Source organism: Trifolium pratense, linkage group LG6, assembly GCF_020283565.1.
Source record: "Trifolium pratense cultivar HEN17-A07 linkage group LG6, ARS_RC_1.1, whole genome shotgun sequence".
In the NCBI taxonomy this organism is placed as follows: domain Eukaryota; kingdom Viridiplantae; phylum Streptophyta; class Magnoliopsida; order Fabales; family Fabaceae; genus Trifolium; species Trifolium pratense.
The window spans coordinates 36,519,526-36,542,811 of record NC_060064.1 but is presented as its reverse complement, the minus strand read 5'-3'; the positions used below and the strand labels follow the sequence as shown (position 1 = coordinate 36,542,811).

The 23,286-nt window shown below is 33.1% G+C and overlaps 2 protein-coding genes across 2 annotated transcripts; both read left to right on the top strand.

Annotated features, from left to right (window-relative positions):
• Positions 1–2,447: 2,447 nt before the first annotated feature.
• On the top strand, positions 2,448–4,096 carry LOC123889319 (DNA-directed RNA polymerase III subunit rpc6-like). The gene is made up of 2 exons (XM_045938606.1): positions 2,448–2,594; positions 3,296–4,096. The coding sequence occupies exon 2, from the start codon at positions 3,298–3,300 to the stop codon at positions 4,021–4,023; it is 726 nt and encodes a 241-aa protein (XP_045794562.1). The 5' UTR covers positions 2,448–2,594; positions 3,296–3,297; the 3' UTR covers positions 4,024–4,096.
• A 1,560-nt stretch (positions 4,097–5,656) lies between these two features.
• LOC123889314 (pleiotropic drug resistance protein 1-like) lies at positions 5,657–13,895 on the top strand. Its single transcript, XM_045938596.1, has 21 exons — positions 5,657–6,066; positions 6,315–6,754; positions 7,537–7,900; positions 8,228–8,348; positions 8,442–8,524; positions 8,607–8,691; positions 8,760–8,919; positions 9,034–9,110; positions 9,204–9,257; positions 9,347–9,437; positions 9,534–9,835; positions 9,924–10,603; positions 10,717–10,877; positions 11,001–11,104; positions 11,189–11,345; positions 11,823–11,965; positions 12,060–12,392; positions 12,818–13,108; positions 13,202–13,285; positions 13,387–13,520; positions 13,664–13,895. Exons 3-21 carry the CDS (start codon positions 7,545–7,547, stop codon positions 13,893–13,895), a joined length of 3,648 nt encoding a protein of 1,215 aa, XP_045794552.1. The 5' UTR covers positions 5,657–6,066; positions 6,315–6,754; positions 7,537–7,544.
• The last annotated feature ends 9,391 nt before the right edge of the window (positions 13,896–23,286 follow it).

Below are 23,286 nucleotides of genomic sequence, written 5' to 3'. Positions count from 1 at the left end.
AACAATTATGTGACTTATTTTATGGAATAACAATTTGGTTTTATCAAATTTCTTATTTTTCTTCTCTTGCTCTTAACTCTAAACTTAATTATTGAATTTCCTTTATCATTTTGGAACAATTATGACTTCACTTATCAGCATTCAGCACACCATCACATAATACAAAAACCCCACCAACTGTATACTGATAAAAAGGGGGGTGCTAGGGTGAGAGAGCATCTAATATCTCTCACCAGTGAGTCATAGCTAAATACCATTAGATTAAGAGAGTCTATAGATCTTATTGTGGTTTATCTGTATGATATTTGTTTCCTTTTGTTTGACCTTGACTTTTTTCTTTTTATAATTCATTTTTTGAAATTTAAAATTACTATTATTGTTTTACAATTTAAAAACGTAAATTAAATTTCCATTAAAAAAAACCCAGAAAAAAATTAATCATCAATCTTCAAAACATAAATTTAATTTTCATCCAAATGAATTTTTTTTCAAATCTAGAAATAACTCATCTTTCTCCAACTTCATCTCCATCTCCTTTTCATTCTCCAATCTCCTTCTCTCTACCAACACCACAAACCCAAATACCAACCTAAAAACAAAGCTGTTGCTCCCAAAACAATAACAACCCCAAAAAATTGCTTCTTCTTTGGCAGGAGCAAAATTACTCAAATAATTTCAAATTAACTTGTTACTTCAAATCTATTTCTTTTTTAGAGCAAAAGAAAAATTTATTTGGGTTTGAATGTTTGAGTTTGGGTTAGGGAAAATGTTTCCATGAAAATTTTCGATGTATTTAATTTGTGAAATTTCATAGTTTGGGTGACTTACCATACCTTCATCTTCATGTTAGTATATTCTCTTGAAGATGAAGATTATGAAAAACATGTTTTTTTTTTTTAAATATAAGTTTTGTTATTTTAAATAATGGTAAATATTATTTTAGTATATTAGCATGAATAAATTTATTTGCTAAAAAATGTTGAATTTATAAAATTAAAACAATGGAAAAATAATGGCGTTTGAGAAGAACTGAAGAAGAGAACAAGAGCAATGATAATGTATAATATATGCATCATGCACCTTTTTCATTGAATGGTTGAGATTCATTATTTAAGTTGTCCACCCATGAGAGATATGAGACAGTCTCTCACGGTAGAACCCGCCTGATAAAAATTCATCTTCCCAATAAAATTAAAAAAGTTCAACTTTTCATTTTTTTTCTTCCTATGACGTTGGATGACCAAAGGTTTTGGATGCAAATTCGGATATAGATATTCAACCTAATGATATAAGTAAGAGACGAATTGCGATCTGCAGCTGGAAATTATCACGCAGTTTGATGCTGTATTTAATAATATCATTCGTTAATTTGAAATCAGACGGTCTAGATTGCAGATTAGTTTTAACTCATTTACACAATCTCAACGGTTTGATTGAGATCTCACAACTGAGAACGGTAATTGTGACATTGTTACAAACTTACAACACCAAATTTGATTATGTATGAGCTCATGTTAACTAATGTCTCTTTGTCGTCCAATTTGCACAACCTTATAATTTTTCATTAAATTGCTTCATATTTCATTAAACTGCTTCTAACCAAACACCATGCATTTTCAAAAATGTAATATCATAATACTGTTTAGTTGCAAGAGTTACACGTATATCATTTCAAACCCAAATGTCAACTTGTTAACGTGATAGATAATTACCTAAAAATAACTAGATAAATACTACTCCTTCTATTTCTTTTTATACGAAACTACTTTGGTTATAATATATTATTCATTTATTTTGTTTTGACCGTATTTTTTTTAATGTAAATATTAGCATATACTAAGATCTTGTTTAATTTGTTTTAATGAGTATTTTCAAAATATTATGTTTTTATAATTTTTACTAATAAACAATTAAAAATATTAATGATTAAAATTGTACATTGACATACGTGCAGTGGTCAAATTAAATCTTATATTTAGGGACGAATGAAATAGTAATTGGTTGGAATGATATGGAGTACCACCATAGAAATATTTGTGATTTACTGATTTCCATAAAAAATGTAGGAAATTAAATCCATCATTTCATTCGAGTCAAATAGAATTAAAAAAGAAAAATCAAATTGAAAACCAAAGTCGTGCAATTACAAAGACAAAATTTGTCATACTATTAATTATTATGTTTTTTACGGACATTTTTCCTACCATAGAATAATCACTAATAAAATTGCGTCAAAAAAAAATAATCACTAATAAACTTATGATTTGCGAGAGATTTTTTTCTCAATAATTTTTTTCATTTTTGGAATCTAAAATTGCCATATTCTTGGCCCTATCTATTACTAAATTTTTTTCTCACTTTTTCATAAACATACTTTCACAAAAAATAATTAATTTAGTAAAAAATAATTAATTAGAAAACCGTTCCGTCAAAAATAATTAGAAAACCCTAAGCATATACACATAAAAAAAAAAAAAAACGGAAAATGCAGCAGGCAGTGTAATTTGAATCACAAACAAATTGGAGTCGCACTAAACTCACATCGCCGGAAAACGCAGTCGGAATCGGTGGTCGTCAGAAGACCACAAGATACAGTGAGTATTTCCATCTTTTCCTTTCCATTTTCCGTTTTTCATTCCCTCTTCTTATGCGCACGCGGTGATGCGATTTCACCACTGCGATAACCGCCACTGCAAAATGTAACCCACCGGTGGTAGCAGAGTTCCACTCGGCACCACCATTCCTTGATTACGCCCTAAATTCTATTGCATTCTAGTTATAATCAAGTTTTTTACTGCAATTTTGAAAATAATAATTGTGAATTAGAGTGTGCTTAGTTTCTGAATTAACATGCTTAAGGTATGTGATTGTGCTCAAAATTGATTGTGCTCGTGTTTGTACTCAACATCTTTAGACAAATTGATCAAACAATAAGGTTATATGAAGCACGGACACCAGACACCGGATACGACACGGACACTGACATGTTGACACGATAATAAAAAATGACCATAATTAAGTGTAATAATAAGTGTCGATGTTGTGTAGGTGTTGTTCAGTGTAATCGTAAGTGTTGATGTTCCAACACCGACACATGTGTGACGCCCTAATCTGAAGAGTGTCCGCACATCTTATGTTATTTGGATTGGCTTATTTAAGTTTATTCTCCAAACTGTGGCTTCATAGTTACAATAGGCGATTCTTTTTCTTATTTCATCATGATTCATGGCTATTGGTGTTTTTAGTCACAGGTTTTTAGTCACTTTACATTTTTTCGACATTTTTCTCTTGCAAGGAATGAATCGTTTGAAAAAATCTTCTTCCCCTGAACGGAAACGACAAAGAGTGTCGTCTGAGCCTTCCTTGACAAATGACGAGCGTCTACTCTATAACCTCATACGTAGCAAGACAGACATAGGGATCTCGGCAGTAGACATGAAAAGAGACACAACCCTTCCTCCTTCTGTCAGTTCTGGGATCAATAAAATCCTGAAGGCACTTGTGGCCAAGGAAGTTATAAAGGACGTTCCTACCATTCAAAACAAAGGTAGAAAGAATTACATGGCAAAAGAATTTGTGCCTTCCACTGAAATCACCGGCGGGCATTTTTATAGTGATGGGGGTCTTGATACGGGACTTATAGACGCTCTAAAGAAAGTGTGTGTGCAATGCATTTCTAATCAGAGAGTTTCCACATGTGATGGATGTTTGGAGTGGTGTAGAAGGAGCGGAGTCTTTACTACTCAAATCACTGAAAAACAAATAAAAGAGATTTTGGAAACTTTGATTTTGGATGATGAGATCATGCAGATGACAAGTACTGGATATGGGGATTTTGCATCTATTCCTGTTGGCAAAACTTGTTACGTAAGCAAACGCAAGGGTGGAGTTAAAGGGGAAAAGAAATCTGTCAACAATACCCTCTTTCCATGTTTTTCTTGTCAACGAATGAGCTTATGTTCACCCGAAGGCGCCATCTCTCCAGAAACATGTGTCTATTTTCAGAAATGGTTGGATTTCTGAATGAGTTTATTACACTACTAATTTGTTTTGTTTCTTTTTTGAAATGACTTTCTTATTTATGACTCTCATACAACAGCTATTGCAGTTTATTTTTTCTTTTTTTCAACTTTATTGTTCAATGTATTTAATCTCCTTCGACATTAAAATAGTTGACTCAATTGCTATAAAAATTCTGTGAAATGATTTGCGCCAATTAGAAAATACACTGGTTGATGGTTATTGTTATCACTTTATCGGAGTAACCTATCTTTACTACCCGTTTTGTAAATTGATTTGCTGTACTGATGCACATTCAACATGTAGGTCAAGTTGAAAGAATGTATGACTTAATTCTCTCCTAAGTTTTTTTTTTTTTTTTTTTTTTGCTTTGTATGAATCTTAAAGTAGTACTAGTATGTTTTATTCTGGGAATAAAGTCATGTGAATCCAATTCCCAAGTAGTTTTTTTTTTTTTTTAAAAAAAACATGTTCAGCTAACGATTCAAATTTCTTGGAATCTTATTTATTTTTTAGAAAAAATCTGTAGAATAACCAATACTTGTTTGGTTTCAATGTATGATTAACGACTTTTCATTCACTTTATAATTTGAGTCAAGTATATTTCACTTGGGTTTAATTTTTGACCGTGGATTGATAAATTTTTCAACTCTTGTGGTTTAATCAACTTTGTGGAACAAATATTTTGATGTAGATTAATCATTGCTTGATACAAAGAATAGTCACTGCTATGTATAGGTAGCAGTTAATATTCATGTTGAAGTTGTTAAATGGTGATGGGTTCATAAGTTATGAGTGCAGCTTCAAAGTTGAACTTTATTTTACTTTTTACAATTGGAACCAAAAGGATCACCATTAGCTGCTATTCATAAGTTAATATTCATGAATCATAACTAATTAATAATAATTATTCAATTGTGATCCTTTTGGTTCCAATTGTAAAAAGTAAAATAAAGTTCAACTTTGAAACCGCACTCAAAATTTTCATGGGGATATAGCAACTTTATTCAAAAGATGAAATAAGAGAGACAAAAGAAAATTTATTTTTAGACCTAATTCAGAATAAAGTTGTGCAAATTTACATGTTAAAATAGTAAGTTTGTATTGGAACTTGTGCATTTTATATTAAATGTATAATTTTTTAATAAATAAATGTTGTTTTTCAATAAAAAATTACTACATTTTTTTTTTGAAAATAAAAATTACTACTTTTGGTTGCTTTAACATGTGCAATATTGCACATGTTAGACAAACCCTAGTTAAAAAGCAAGTTATTGGGCTCAAGTGGTTAATGAGTCCCCCCGAACGAATTGTTCGGGAGAACCCGAATTTGATTTCTGATGAGAACAACTCTTGACCAGACTTTAATTACCTCGCCGATGAACTTTGAGTTACTAGGGCCCATTTTCCTGAGAGGGTTAATAAAAATAAAAAATTGATAGTCTTGTTATAATTAATTTGGTAGATCTTAAATACAGCACTCTCCAGAGATTTTAGTGTGCCGCCAGAGCTGAAGCATTGCCATTTAGGACGGCTATATGCATTTACCTTCCATGTAGATTTTGAATATTAATGCTCCATTGTACAATTTGTTTTTTGTTGACAGGGATGCAGTTTTCTCCCTGCTGGCAGTAGTGGTTGTGGCAACGCGACTACAACGGCTCCTACTGGAGCTCAACCTGCTCCAGCTTCTGCTGGAACTGGTTACATTCCTTCTGCAGGGCCACCTTATGGCACACAGAGCGGCTCTACTTACGATCCACAGACATTTACTAGTTACAATGCATTTAGAGGATCTGCTTACGATGCAATGAGAGGACAAATGTTTGATGCTCAAAGAACTGGCTATGATCCATAGAGAGGTTCGAGTTATGAAGTGCAGAGAGGACATGCTTATGATCCATCAAGAGCAGCATCTGGTTATGATGCCCTATCAAGAGGTGTTGCTGGTCCACGGGGACAAGTTCCTCCTGTGAACAACATGCCTTATGGGACAAGTCATCAAGTCGATTCGGGAAAATCATTAATGAATTATCTTCCGTAGAGGTAGAGCCATGCACATGAATAAGCATTTTGTATTTTACTTCATATCATTTATTGGCTCCCATGTGTTATTCTTTTAAATCTCTACATTCAATTCAAGTCTCCATTTCTCTTCTTTTGTTGCTTCTTCAAAGTATAGGGACTAAAAAATATAGAACAATATTGTGTTTTCAACCATGTTTGTGAATTCATATAAAAGCTTTGGATGTTTTGTTCATGTTAAAAAGCTTGGATCTGACTAATGGTTGCAGATGTTCATCGAGGAAGTCATGGAACTTGTGGAGCTAAACCCACTAAGGGATGCAATGCAATTGTCGGATTAACAGGCATTAGTGGTCTGTCGACATAGCAGCGCAAAAGTTAGGCAGTTGCAGTTGAGTTAGTGGTTAATCGTTCTATAATATTCATGGATGAGCCATATTCCGGGCTAGATGCAACGGCTGATTCTATTGTTATGAGATAAGTTAAAAACATAGTGGACACCATTGGTCTTACTGGCGCATTCCACTGTACAATGCCATGCGGTTTCTCTTTACAACTGTTGTCGCTGTGTTGCTTGGCAGCATGTACCAGAACTTTGGCACTAAAATGTAAGATCAAACCAGAAACTGAAACTTATGGATTAGTCTTTGCCATATTGATAAAGATACTAAATTTCCAACGACGCTAAAATTACCGTTGAACACGGATGGTAAGAACCCTTTTAAATGATTTTTTCTAACATTTTGCAGATGTATTGCTTACTGATGTAGTGTTGATTTAAAACAGTTGCAAGTGTAAGACTGTTGGTTATAAATGATAGCATGACGATATTATAGTTCTAACAAATAATTTTACATTAGAAATTATTATACAAAATCATTTTCTTAAGAAGTATGCATTACAAAAGACAAAAAAAAAAACTGTAAAATTAATTATGTGTTGAGGTTTTGTTTAAAATAATAATATATTTTATTTTTTTGGTTTAGAAAGTAATAATATATTTGTGATAGTCATTACTTTTCTTAAGGGAAGAATAATATTTATTCGAGAGCAACAAAAGTTCACCGCATATGTAATTTTAAACAAGATCATTAATTGAAATATTTCTTTTTTTTATGGTAAGAATTGAAATATTTCTTTGAAGAATGAAGAAAATTATGATTTTTATTTATTTTCTTGATAAAAAATATGATTTAAGTCTTGAGACAATATGGTATGAAATCTTTGACTTTTTTTTGACTAATTTGCTTTGATCTGAAGACAAAGTATCTTGTAATGCATATGTATGTAGACATGCTAAATGGTCAAGAATAAAATTAATTTGGGTTTAATAAATATGATACTATATATGAATCATACATGCATGCTAATCTATATCCTCTAGAAGTGTTGAACAGATCCTATTTATATTTGCATCTTATGTGTATATCATACAAACAAACTTGTGTTTTTGAGCATTCAGTTAGAAAGAAAATTGTAATTGTTTGTCAGAATTGGAAATGGAGAGTGGTACTGATGTTGAGGGAAGATTCAGAGGAAGCAGTAAGAGAAGTATCAGGTTTAACAGTTCATCATCACTAAGCATCAGCAGTGAGGCGGATAATATCTTCCCTAACTCTGTTAATAGGGAGGACAATGATGATGAAGAGGCTTTGAAATGGGCTGCAATTCAAAGGCTTCCAACTGTTAGACGTTTGAGGAGAGGTTTGTTGATTACCTCTGAAGGAGTGGTTAGTGAAATTGATATACACAAACTTGGGATGCAAGAAAGGAAATATTTGCTAGAAAGATTAGTGAGAATTGCTGATATCGACAATGAAAAATTATTATTGAAATTAAGGGGTCGCTTGAACAGGTGACATTTCTACTCATATGTATACTATTAATAGTTAGGTTTAAGTATAATTTTGATCCCTATAATTTGTCTCATTTACAACTTTTGATTCTAGTTAGAATACGATTTTGACAACATTTTGTAGAATGTAATCTGTATTTTTTTCTCACATCATCAAAAATCAAACTCAAGTGTATAGGCGGGAAGACATTTTAAAAACCGAGTGACCAAAAAGTCGCAAATGAGGCAGAAGACTAAAACTGTATTTACATTTTATTGTTATTATTGTCGTTTTCTCCTGCAACATAAAGATGCACTAAAGTTTTCGCTTTCGTCTGGCATTCCCAGAGTTGGAATGGAGATGCCTACGATCGAAGTTCGATTTGAGCACATGAAGATCGAAGCAGAAGTTCACATAGGAAAAAGAGCTTTGCCTACCCTCACTAATTACGCGCTTGATATGGTAGAGGTGAGTAATAACAGTTTACAGATTGCCAATACCATTGATGTAGAAACTCTGATATACTAATTCCCTTATCTTTTCATTTTTTGGATTTCAAAGGCTCCATTTAACTATATACTAAGAAGAAGAAGACAAAAAGTGAACATTCTCAAGAATGTTAGTGGAATAATAAAACCTGGCAGGTAACAATGAACATGTATTCCAAGTATATATGATATGTATCAAGTATAATATACTTACATTTGCTAATCTATACATCTCCAGGATGACATTGCTGTTAGGCCCTCCAAGTTCTGGAAAAACGACACTCCTTTTGGCCTTAGCTGGAAAACTTGATCCCAAGCTAAAGGTAAGTTAAGACAAATGAAAATATGTTATTTATGTTTGTGCACTAACAATCTTTAATTTCATTATCAGTTCTCTGGGAAGGTGACTTATAATGGTCATGAGATGAATGAATTTGTACCTCAAAGAACTGCTGCTTATGTCAGTCAAAACGATCTTCACATTGGCGAATTGACAGTTAGAGAAACTTTGGAATTCTCAGCAAGATTCCAAGGTGTTGGGCTTAGATATGGTTAGTACACGACGTTGAATCTTTTGCTAATTTTTTCATCTCGATGCAATTCTAAAACATATGACAATTGAAAACATGACATGTTGATTAAAAAATATCATTGGTAAAATGCAGATATGCTAGAAGAAGTATCAAGAAGAGAAAAAGAGAGAAACATTATCCCTGATCCAGATATTGATGTCTTTATGAAGGTAACGTTTACGCAACATCTTTTACTTTTCCAATTTTCAAATAGAATGGATAATAACACAGTGCATGAGCTTGTGATTTGATAATATGCTTAGGCTATTGCAACTGCGGGCCAGAAATCAAATCTTGTAATAGATTATTATTTAAAGGTAAAAATTCATACACTCAAAACTTTCTTTGATATTTATACAGTACTATTAATAATTAATTTATAGTTTTACTTGCTTTATATGTTCAGATTTTGGGACTAGAGACCTGTGCAGATACTGTGGTGGGAAATGCAATGTTAAGAGGTGTCTCTGGAGGACAAAGGAAACGGGTTACGACAGGTAAACCAGACTTCATTTCAACATTGAGGTATACATCATCATTCACCATGATATATAGAGTAACAGTGAGAAAATATTTTGAATGTATCAATACAGGGGAGATGCTAGTAGGAACAGCTAAGGCTCTATTCATGGATGAAATATCTACTGGTTTGGATAGCTCAACAACTTTTCAAGTTGTGCAATCAGTGAGGCAGTCTGTCTACCATCTCAATGGAACTGCTGTTATCTCACTCCTGCAGCCACCACCAGAGACTTACGATCTTTTTGACGACATTATTCTACTCTCTGAGGGGCACATTGTGTACCTGGGTCCTTGTGAACACGTGCTTGAATTTTTTGCTTCATTAGGTTTCATGTGTCCAAAAAGAAAATCTGTGGCAGACTTTTTACAAGAAGTATGTGTAACTTTATTGCTTTCTACATTCCAAATCTATATGGATATGAGTGAATGTTAACTATTTAATTTTGGCCATTATGCTATAGGTGACATCAATGAAAGATCAGGAGCAATATTGGGCAGAAAGAGGGAAGCCTTATAGATTTGTAACACCTAGAGAGTTTGCGGAGGCATTTCAGTCATTTCATGCCGGGAGAAACCTTGGTAATGAACTTGCTACTCAATTTGACAAGTCTAAAAGTCACCCAGCTGCTTTGGCGACTAACAAGTATGGAACTGAAAAGTGGGAATTGTTCAAAGCTTGCTTATCAAGAGAACTTTTACTGATGAAGCGCAATTCATTTATATATAAATTCAAACTTTACCAAGTAGGTTCTAACAATTTGAACATTATAGTATTTCACTATGTATATGCTATTCTATTACTAATACATTTCCCCTTCTTCAAGCTTGCTGCGATGGCTATCATTACCATGACCGTTTTTCTCCGAACTGAAATGCACCATGATTCAGTGATTGACGGCGGCATATATGCCGGTGCATTGTTCTATGGAAATATGGTGCTTTTATTTAATGGATTTGCTGAACTTTCAATGACTGTTGCGAGGCTTCCAGTCTTTTACAAGCATAGGGACATGCTCTTCTACCCTTCTTGGGCATATGGTATTCCTTCATGGATCCTTAAAATTCCCATAACATTGGCTGAAGCAGTTGTTTGGATAGCCCTCACCTATTTTGTCATCGGTTACGATCCTGAAGTTGGAAGGTAAAAAAGAAAATTTTCAATATGAATTCAGAAAAACTTGTCAATTACTCTTCAACTCAGTTTGATTTGATCGCTAAGGTGTAATTAACGGTATCTTTTGTGTATGATTATAGATTATTTAGACAATTCCTTCTTCTCATAATTATCAACCAAATGGGTACCGGACTATTCCGATTTCTTGGAGCAGTTGGTAGAGAAATGACAGTAGCTCTAACACTTGCGTCATTTATGTTGTGCTTCTTCATTGCCATGGGTGGTCTGGCCCTCTCGAGAGGTACTACAGTTCATAGGTTGAAGTAGTTAAAGTTAATGTTTCTCCTATATATATATATATATATTTTATTGTCAGAATTTAGAATAACAATACTTTCCCTCCTTGTCTGCTTTTTGGTTTCAGATGATATAAAAACAGGGTGGATATGGGGATTCTGGATATCGCCTATAATGTATGCTCAAAATGGCTTAGTGAATAACGAGTTCCTAGGGAAGACATGGAGACATGTATGCTCTGCACTGTTCTACATCTACATTTTCTATATCTGATAAATATAGTTTGATGACTGGATACATATTTTCTTTTGAAAGGTTCTTCCTAACTCAACAGACCCGCTAGGAGTTGAAGTTTTGAAATCCCGTGGGTTCTTTACAGAGCCGTACTGGTATTGGATATGTTTCGGGGCATTGATTGGATATACATTATTGTTCAACTTGGGTTACATTCTTGCTCTAACATACTTAAATTGTAAGTTTCTTTACATTAATAAGAATATTTTATAACAAGGCAAATGCTACGGTGGACCACCTTCACAAGTGGTCCACCGTGGACAAGTGATCTACCGAATATGAATTTTACGAAATTCACTGTTGGATTGAATGTTTATATCGTATAGATCATCCATAAATTTTTTAAATTTTTTTGAAAATCATTTGATATATTATTGAGATCCATCAAGATTTACGTTATTTAATAAACCGTTAATCTTGATATGTCTCAATAACATATCAAATGATTTTCAATTTTTCTAAATTTTTCTATAGATGATCTACACGATATAAACTTTCAATTCAACGGTGGATTTTGTAAAATTCGTATTCGTTATAATGTTATTCATGACTGGTCCACCATGGACCACTTGATGAAGTGGTCCATATTAGAAATTATCTTTATAACAAAGCTGAGCCTAAAATATGAATTAATATTGCAAAACTAATTATGCAGCAATTGAAAAGCATCAGGTTGTGAAATCAGAGCAATCTCAAAGCAGTGAAGAGAATGGTCGAAGTAAAAGTGGAATGGTTCTTCCTTTTGATCCACATTGTATAACTTTTGATGAGGTCTCATATTCTGTAGACATGCCTCAGGTAACACATATATTCAAATGAAAAAGGTTTATATTCCACTCTCAGTTCTTAATTTCTAAATGAGTTTCATTAAATCCTTGTTCTAAACTTGAAGGAAATGAGGAGTCAGGGTGTCCTTGAAGATAAGTTGGTTCTTTTGAATGGTGTTAGCGGAGCTTTTAGACCAGGTGTTCTCACTGCACTAATGGGTGTCACCGGTGCCGGAAAAACAACTTTGATGGATGTACTTGCTGGTAGGAAAACTGGGGGATATATTACTGGAAACATCACAATTTCTGGCTATCCTAAAAACCAAGAAACCTTTGCAAGAATTTCTGGATACTGTGAACAAAATGATATACACTCTCCTCATATTACTATCTATGAATCCTTGCTCTATTCAGCATGGCTCCGATTGCCGGAGGAAATCAATACAGAAACTAGGAAGGTTGGCATTTGAATATCGTGTTGTGTATGATTTTCTATATACATAATATGTCGACAGTCACACCCATCTTTCTACCTACAAATGTGCATGCACACATATCATGTATAATTTTTGTACAGCTAGTTTACTGCCATCTGTGACCTTCTTGCTACATTCATTAATGCTTGCATTTTTTATGCATTATTTGAAACACCACGCGCGCGCGCGCACACTCTCCTTACTTTCGTGTTAAGTTATTATATGTTTTTAAGTATGATACAATTGTTATTAACCTGATTCACCAGATTTTTTTTGAGTTGCCTATTTAGACACACAACATGGATGATGAGCAAGTAATTTTTTAAATTTTTTGCTGTTGTATTCAAATTCATATGCACTTATTATTTTGGAAGCAAGAATAGTTTGGAGCTAACCAACGGTTACAGGTGTTCGTGGAGGAAGTCATGGAGCTAGTTGAGCTGACCCCACTTAGGGATGCATATGTTGGTCTCCCTGGTATTATCGGTCTCTCAACTGAACAGCGTAAAAGATTGACTATTGCAGTTGAGCTGGTGGCTAATCCTTCTATCATATTCATGGATGAACCAACTTCTGGGCTAGATGCAAGAGCTGCAGCTATTGTTATGAGAGCAGTTAGGAACATAGTAGACACCGGAAGAACAATTGTGTGTACCATTCACCAGCCCAGCATTGATATCTTTGAATCTTTCGACGAGGTAAACAAGAAGAGCTAAAATTCATAACAATTTATTGTTAGTTTGTTTTCTTCTTTTATAAAGATTTTGATCTTTATTTTCAATGAAATTAAGCTTTTCTTAATGAAACGAGGAGGACAAGAGATATATGTGGGGCCACTAGGACGTCATTCTTCACATTTAATTAACTACTTTGAGGTAGAATTATTCTGAATATTTTTTGAATTGAAGTGCATGTTTTACATCTATAATCTATCGTAGCATGAAACTTACCTTTGTGCACACTTTTTTTCATAAAGGGAATTCAAGGTGTCAGTAAGATTAAAGATGGCTACAACCCATCAACTTGGATGTTGGAAGTTACAAGTTCAGCAAAAGAAATGGAAATGGAGATTAATTTTGCTGAGGTGTACAGAAGTTCAGAATTGTACAGGTATTTTCTGTTGTGCGAAGTATTGAAGTTGAAACAATATGGTAGATAGCAAATAACTGCAAAAAACGCAAAACAATTGTTGTTGTGAATTGTTATACATGCACAGGTTATTTAAGTAGAAACTTATGTGACATTTTTTATAGGAGAAACAAAGCTATTATTGAAGAATTGAGCACTCCATATCCTGGTTCAAAGAGCCTTTATTTTCCTTCGAAGTACTCGAGGTCCTTTTTTACCCAATGTATGGCTTGTTTATGGAAACAACATTGGTCTTACTGGCGCAATCCGTTGTACAATTCAATAAGGTTTATCTTCACAATCGCTGTTGCCTTGTTGCTTGGGGGCATGTACTGGAAAGTTTCCTCCAAAATGTAATAAGAACTAACTTGAAACTACTAGGAGTTGTATATTGCTTTCAAAGTTTTGCTTCTAGTTATTCTAAATGTGAATTTCTTATTGCAGTGAAAACCAAAAAGATTTCTTTAATGTCACGGGCTTTATGTATACTGCTACTTTGATTATTGGTGCCAAGAATTGTAATTCTGTGCAACCACTGGTAGGTATAGAGCGAGTGGTCTTTTATAGGGAAAGGGCTGCAGGAATGTATTCAGCATTGGCATATGCTGTTTCTCAGGCAAGAACTGAACTTATCTTTATATACATAGTTCCATGTATGGAAATAAAGTTTTCTCTACATTTTCTAATCTTCAACTTTTCCTTCATGTAGGCTCTAATTGAAGTCCCTTATAATCTTGTTCAAGCGGTGGTTTATGGGATTATAGTTTATTCAATGCTTGGTTATGAGTGGAGCATCACTAAATTTTTATGGTACATCTTTTTCATGTTCTTCACCTTCCTTTACTATACCTACTTTGGCATGATGACAACAGCCATGACCCCAAACCTAGCTATGGCTTCTTTATTCAATAGTACGTTCAATTCGTTGTGTAATCTCTTCTCTGGATTCTTAATCCCACAACCAGTAAGTTTTAGCTTCCTTTGATGTTTATTTTTTATTTTTTTTACAAGCAGCTTCCTTTGATGTTAACTGCACAGGTTTCTACTTTACAAATGATTAATTGATTTTTGGCTTCTTTTCAATAATTTTCTGAAATGGGTTTGCAGAGGATCCCTATATGGTGGAGATGGTTTTATTGGATAAATCCAACAGCTTGGACTCTAAATGGCCTGGTGACTTCACAATTTGGAGATGTAAAGGATAGTTTGGATTTTAATGGAAGAATTGTTCCAATACAAGACTTTTTGCGGAATTACTTTGGTTTCACGTATGATTTTTTAGGAATTGTTGCAGTTATAGTTGTTGGATTTACAATAGGTTTTGTATTGATCTTTGCCATATGCATCAAGAAATTAAATTTTCAACGACGCTGAGAGTCGTTATATATTTAGTGTAGAATCAATTATTGTATTTTATGTGTAATAATGAAAAATCGCAATTTGCAACTCAAAAAATAAATCAGATGTAGATTAATATCATGCTTTAGAGTTACAGTTGTATTTTATCTATATCTTTATCTTTGTGGTGTTGTTAGGGATCAATATCTAAAGACTTCCAAGACAACAAGAATAGTATTTTCAATGGGATCATCTCTAAAAGGACAACATGTTTGCAGTAAGATCCACAGGCAGCATTGTCTGTGAACATCTGCTAAATAGACGTTAGACGGACTCTAGTCCCCTATTAGCCAAACTGCCGGAGATATAAGGAATAGTTAGCACTGGCTTGGTCCATGCTAGTCATTGTTTATTTCGCCAACTCGTGTTGGCCAAGCTAATATATATTAAATGTTTTTCAAAAAATGAAGGAAAGAAAAACGAAAAACCTAACTTTTCTGGCAAAATTTTGTTGCTAGACAAATCCATAACAAATAACTCTCATTAGTTGATTATATACAATTATAATGATTTATCATTCTCAATGCACAAAACATAGCAATTAGAAAATCCAAAAAATACGAGCCTAATTTCCCATTTCAATTTTTTACTTCCATATTTCAACCTATTATTAACATTCTAACAAATTATAATATTTCAATACATTTAAAAAAAAACCTAAATAAACATAAAGAATAAAATTAAGAAACGAAACAATTGTGACAAGAAAGATAAGTTGAATGTATTTGGTACCTTGAAGTTGAAGATAAGCTGATATATTAATTAGGGCATTTTGTTTCCCCGCAGACAATGTGGAACTTCAGTTGTGGGAAAACAAGACTGATGATGAGCCTCATTGGAGTTTAACCGCCAGGATGGTGGTTAGAGAGGGTGCGGCGGCGGTTTTCGCCGTCGTTATGGCTGCACGATGGTGGAAATTATCACGTTTAATTACAATTTTGTCCTCCAACTTTTCCTAATTTTAATTCAGTCTATATTTTTTAGTGAAATAAAATACTGTATATTATTGGGATTATTATATTTTGAACTAGTTAGAATTTTTTTTATATGAATTTAATTTATATACACCGTCACCGTAAAATGATTTTACGGAATTTTTTTTATATGAATTTAATTTATATACACCATCACCATAAAATGATTTTAAAAATAATAAGGATAAAAGTGAAAGAAAAAACGGTAAGTTATAAGTTTATAAACTACTTGAAATAGTGTTTAAAAAATAAACTATAAACTAGCAAAATAAACTATAAGCTCTTTTTAAAGAACTGTTACCAACAAGTCTTTTTTAGTCAAATAAATTTATAAGCTATAAGTTAGCTTATCTATCTTCCAAAACACAACCTAAGTCACCAATTTTTTTTTTTTTTTTTGATATAATGGAGGTCCTAGGTCCGAAAGGAAATTAGGAATAGTAATCCTAGCTTGATCATCAAGAAAAATATGTGTAATTTGAGTCGGACATGACTCATAAAAAATCACAGAAGAACCTAACTCACACCCGATATGCGCAAGAGCATTAGCACATCGGTTCGCTTCACGGTAAGTAGGCAAACTAAGACCTCCATTCCGATTGCATTAATCTTCTAATGTGCTTGAACACACTCCAACCTTCGGTAATGACACACTCCTCACTACTCAACCTCTTGACCACACTCAAGGAATCACTCCTCAGCTCCACATGACGGAACTCCAACCTCCAAGCAAGATGCAGACCTTCCAATACCCCCCATAGCTCAGTAATTATAATACTACAATCTCCTAAGCCTCTCGCATAACCTCCCACCCATTCACCACTGCTGTCACGAACAACTCCACCACAACCACAACTCCCTGCACTAGTCCTTGCGCCATCTGTATTAACAACAACCTAATCAAGCTCCGGCGGTTTCCAACCTATGTTTTGGTGCACACGGTTGCGGACGTGCACTATACTATCACCCCTCTTTGCTATATCATAATCTCTAGCATAATTCTTTATCACAACATGAGGGTTATATGGCCAGTTAAAGCTTCCATCATGTGCTTCCTTGTTATACCACTTCCAAATCGAGTGACAAGCAATAGCCCGAAAATTCGACCAATTCTCTATACCAATACCACCAATAGCTCCATTAATATTCAAATTAATCCACTGCTGCAGATCAGAATTGAAAAAACAGATGGCGCGACTGCTGATCCACGCTGCAAAGCCACACTCCCATGCATTTCAGACAGTCCCTTAATACATGAAGTTCTGTCTCTATACCATTTTAACAATATAAACAATACGGAGAGATTAAATGCATTTTACTCTTCCGATACCGAGTCAATACTCTGTCATGCTTCATTAACCAAACGAAACTTCGAACTCGCTCCGGTACATGCAATTTCCAGACCTTACTCCACACATCCTCACTCAATTGTTTGCATATCTTTGTAAATCCTTCATAATCTATCTGGAACTTCTATGACTATGATGAAGAAGATGCATCTCCTGATTCACTTATATTACGAGACTGTTTTTTCTGCGGTAAGAAGTCTTCGCACCCGGAAGTAAAATCATGCATTCTCAATTATAATAGATGCTTATTGAAAATCCTCACTCCAAGATTCCAAGCTAAAGTGCAGTACGGTTCCAAAAGCTTTACACACTCCTAAGTCCTCTGAGCAATACATGCATAACAACATCAGAAAACCATGAAACACTTACCTCGTGATGCTAGAACACTGTTAGAGGCGTTTGAATCCTTAAGAACCTGATAAAATAGCAAGTGCAATACCATTTTATTAAAGCCTTATAATTAATTGACATTTTCAAATTTTCTATCCACCATTATAAAGAGGTTTTGTGTATCGAAAAGAAACGTTACTCCAAAATTTACATTTTCACTTTCCTTTCCTTATTTCTTCCTCTGTCTTCACAACAGACATAAGAGAAGATTTAAGATGAACAAACAACTCAAACTTATCTTTCCATATTTCAGTCATTTCATGTCGGGAGAAACCTTGATAATAAACTTGCTACAAACAAGTATGGAACTGGAAAGTGGGAATTGTTCAAAGCTTGCTTATAAAGAGAACTTTTACTCATGAAGCGCAGTTCAATTATATATAAATTCAAACTTTGCCAAGTAGGTTCTAAGAATTTGAACATTATAGTATTTCACTTTATGTATAAACTATGTATTTAACGGTATCTTTGCCAAGTAGGTTCTAGCAATTCCTTCTTCTCATACTTATCAATCAAATGGGTACCGGACTATTCCGATTTCTTGCGTCATTTATGTTGTGCTTATTCATTGCCATGGGTGGTCTGGCCCTCTCGAGAGGTACTACAGTTCATAGGTTGAAGTAGTTAAAGTTAATGTTTCTCCTATATATATATTATTGTTAGAGTTTAGAATAACAATACCTTCCCCCCTTTTTTGCTTTTTGGTTTCAGATGATATAAAAATAGGGTGGATATGCACAAAATGCATGGCTTAGTGAATAATGAGTTCCTAGGGAAGACATGGAGACATATAGTGATCCTCTGCAAGCCCATTTCAGAAAATTATTGAAAAGAAACAAAAAATCAATTAATTATTTGTACAGTAGAAATTTGTGCAGAAGGAAGCTAAAACATACTGTTTGTGGGATTAAGAATCCAGAGAAGAGATTAAAGAAGCCCTAGCTAGTTAGGTTTGGGGTCATGGCTGTTGTCATCATGCCAAAGTAGGTATAGTAAAGGAAGGTGAAGAACATGAAAAAGATGTACCATAAAAGGCAATTAAGACTGATTCATGGTAAGATACCATAAATTTTGTTGCTAGACAAATCCATAACATATAACTCTCATGAGTTGATTATATACAACTATAATGATTTATCATTCTCAATGTACAAAACGTTGCAATTAGAAAATGCAAAAAAATAGGAGCCCAATTTCCCATTTCAATTTTTTACTTCCATATTTCAACCTATTATTAACATTCTAACAAATTTTTTACTTCCACTCGACGTAATTCGAATTGACAACGCAAATTTTATTAAAATTGAAATTAGTAATATAGAATAAATTAATCCATGTGTTATGTTTTAATCGGTCACAGTAAAAACTGCTTCTATGGTTGTACCAAAAAAAAAAGTTTCTATGGAACTGTTTCTAAGTTTTGTTCTTAAATATATTTAGTTGAATTAAAAATTAACTTAATTGAATATTGGCTTGAAGTTTATAAATCAAGTTGATATTAAAAAAATTCAAAGAAATATGTGTAGACAAATATAAAATAAACGGACAAATATAGCATTAATATTTTATTTTTTTTAGGTAATTAGTATTGCTTGCTTATTGATGAAAACTTTTCATATAAAAATTTTCAGAAAATAAAAAAAAATGAAAACATAAAATAAAAGGATGACTATTATTGTTTTAAGTAAGATTAAAAACATATGTGTAGACAAATATAGCATTAATATTTTATATTTTTAGGTAATTAAAAAAATGGATTTGTAGATAAAAAGAAAAAAAAATGTGGGAGAAGTAACAAATAAAGTGAGGTAATTTAGATTAAAAAATAAATAAAAATAAAGTGCGGTAATTTGAATTTGGGTTACATACAAAAAATTGGATTTGTAGATAAAAAAGAAAAAAAAGTGTAATCTACCTATATTAAAAAAACGTGACAGATGGTCGATGCCCAGTTATAATAAATATGTATAGGATATATTGATGTTCAATTAATAATTGATTTTTATTTAATAAAAAAATTGAATTTGTATAAAGCGAGGTAATTTGAATTTGGGTTACATATAAAAAATTGGATTTGTAGATAAAAAGAAAAAAAATTCGTCGTAGTTTTTAGATTAAAAAAAAAAGGTGGGAGAAGTAACAAATAGAGTGGGGTTTTGTGGTTATAATTAGACATTTAACTCATATTGACTATATGTTGGTTACAAGAATATATCAAATTAATTGATATAGCTTAGTAGTAAATGTAATAAGAAGTGTAATGAAAAGGTCAGGGGTTCGGATCTTGTTGATAAATTTTTTAGCATTTTAATATTTTACTAACTTTTTTTTGAATAAAGACACAAAATAACCTTAATTGAATGATGTGGCAAAAAATTAAAAAGGGGCAAACTGGGAATTTCTTATGTATATAGGTAGATAAGCTAACTTATCTCTATCTCCCAAACACAACCTTAGTCACCAAACTTTAGAAAGAATTCATCTCTTACTTGATTGAGACATCAGTCGGATATATTATTCAGAGTCATGTTCGAACTCCGGTCACTCTATTTATTCACCTTTACGCTTGTTCGGATGCGAAAGAAATCGAAAAGAGAGAAATAGTGAAGAGAGAAATAGAAGAGAAGAGAAATAGGAAAGAAGTTGAGTAGAAATTTTGTATTGTTTGGATGAATAGAAGTACAAAAGAAATATTACTAGAGAGAAATTAATAAAAATGGTAAAAGACCAATTTAGCCTTTATAATTATAATTTTAATATATTTCATTATTATAATATTTTTCACATCTACTAATAAAATTAAAATCAATAATTTAAATATCACCATCAATTTTTTTGACGAAAATATCATCACATAAAAATTAAAATTAAAAAATTCTGCAACGAGAAAAAAAAAAAAAGCTACCGAAGCTTAATAGCTTATGACGTTATTGTGTAATAATTTTTCTTTACGATATGATTTATATAATAGTGGTTATGAAAATTTTAAAAAAAAAATAAAAAATCATGAAATTGATTAGAGAGGTATCTTTAAATTTTGATTACTTATTGTCTGAATACATAGATGAGATTACAAAATCCAAGAGATTAATACTAAATTAAGAACTGAAAACATAAAAAAACTAAATCTTATACAAAATATAACATAACACGAAGTCAGCTCAACTAACATAATCCAAGTATCTGAACTCCATGCTTGCAGACCATGATATCTTGATCAACATGTGTATCTGAAATCAAATAAGTGGGGATGAGACAGTCACTTCGTTTCGGTGGATTCCTACTACCTAATTACTATTGGTGTCTACACCGGGACAACCGATGAACTAAAAGTTCCTTGATCCTGATTGTCGGTCTCTATACATAATTTCATAAATATAGTAATATAAAGGTGTATCACAAATTAATTATCTTGTTCGTTTTAACCTTCAAAGGACACTCTGAGGTGACCGGTCTCAGATGCCTGACATATCCGTCGTCGATGATTCTACGCATCGGCACAACATGAAGCTCACAATCGTAACTTGATTGGATTCCTCGGATCCTAACAACCATGAGTTTCCTTAACCTAACTTAATTATCCTATCCTGCCCATAAATTCCCTCTCGGGTTAAATAACTTGCCTTGATTTCCTGATTATGTAATTAACATTTTAATTAAGCATTACACTTGTAATATTCACAGAAAAAGGTCTAGGAAGGTCTAGGATTGAAAAGTATAAAAGAATTTCAAATTCCAATTCCACAGAGCTCTGAACTGGTATTATCGCTTAGCGAGAGTCAGCTCGCTTAGAGAGAAACAGACAAGATGTTCCAGAATCCATAAATATCAATTCACATCTCTGTTTTGCGATTTTCATCAGTTTTGCATAAATTTTTTAACACAATCTTTCTCATTCCTAGCCATAAATATCACAGTGTCTAATAAATGATTAAAATGGAGATCAGAAGCTTTGGAATTAAGCTTCTCTCATACACTAATTAACCCTAACGTATGTTATCATACAATAATTCATAAGCTCCTCTCATGCACTAATTCTTCCAACGTTCACCAAACCAATTGCTTCCATCTTCAATTCTGTTCACTTCCACTTTAAATCCCAGTTTATATTAAATACCCAAAGGTTCATAAATGCTTTAATTTCACATGCAACCACCACAAGTTGAAGGATTGGAAATGAATGAGCAATTTAGTGAATAAGGGTTTGGAGGCTAAGAATGAATGATTTGGGTTAAGGTGGAGAGGAAGATTATTGCGTGGCAGAGAAGGAAGTTATGGGTTCTAATCTTGCTTCTTGAGACTCAAAGAATTCAATTCCTAACCTGCATGCATGCAACATTGAAGTGATATTAGTGGGATGAGCTTTGATGTTGGGGGTGGTAATGAAAGAGAGAGAGAGAGAGAGAGAGAGAGAGAGAGAGAGAGAGAGAGAGAGAGAGAGAGAGAGAGAGAGAGAGAGAGAGAGAGAGAGAGAGAGAGTGTTGGGGTGAGAGGTGCTCTGAAAGTTGCTTTATAAAATATGAAGTAGCTTGGATCTGACTAATGGTTGCAGATGTTCATCGAGGAAGTCATGGAACTTGTGGAGCTAAACCCACTAAGGGTTGCAATGCAATTGTAGGATTGCCAGGCAATAGTGGTCTGTCGACAGAGCAGCGCAAAAGGTAGGCAGTTGCAGTTGAGTTGGTGGCTAATCGTTCTATAATATTCATGGATGACCCATCTTCCGGGCTATAGATGCAACGGCTGATTCTATTGTTATGAGATAAGTTAGAAACATAGTGGACACCATTGGTCTTACTGGTGCATTCCATTGTACAATGCCATGCGGTTTCTCTTTACAACTGTTGTCGCTGTGTTGCTTGGCAGCATGTACCAGAACTTTGGCAATAAAATGTAAGATCAAACCAGAAACTGCAACTTATGGATTAGTCTTCGCCATATCGATGAAGATACTAAATTTCCAATGACGCTAAAATTACCGTTGAACACGAATGGTAAGAACCTTTTTGAATGATTTTTTTCTAACATTTTGCAGATGTATTGCTTATTTAGAAGTATGCATTACAAAAGACTAAAAAAAAAAGAACTATAAAATTAATTATGTGTTGAGGTTTTGTTTAAAGTAATAATATATTTTATTTTTTTGGCTTAGAAAAGAATAATATATTTGTGATAGTCATTACTTTTCTCAAGGGAAGAATAATATTTATTGGAGAGCAACAAAAGTTCACCCGCATATATAATTTTAAACAAGATCATTAATTGAAATTTTTTTATTTTTTTTTATGGTAAGAATTGAAATATTTCTTTGAAGAATGGAGAAAATTATGATTTTTATTTATTTTCTTGATAAAAAATATGATTTAAGTCTTAAGACAATATGGTAAGAAATCTTTGATTTTATTTTGACTAATTTGCTTTGATAAGAAGACAAAGTATCTTGTAATGCATATGTATGTAGACATGCTAAATGGTTTAATAAATATGATACTATATATGAATCATACATGCATGCTAATCTGCATCCTCTAGAAGTGTTGAACAAATCCTATTTATATGTGCATCTTATGTGTATATCATACAAACAAACTTGTGTTTTTGAGCATTCAGTTAGAAAGAAAATTGTGATTGTTTTTC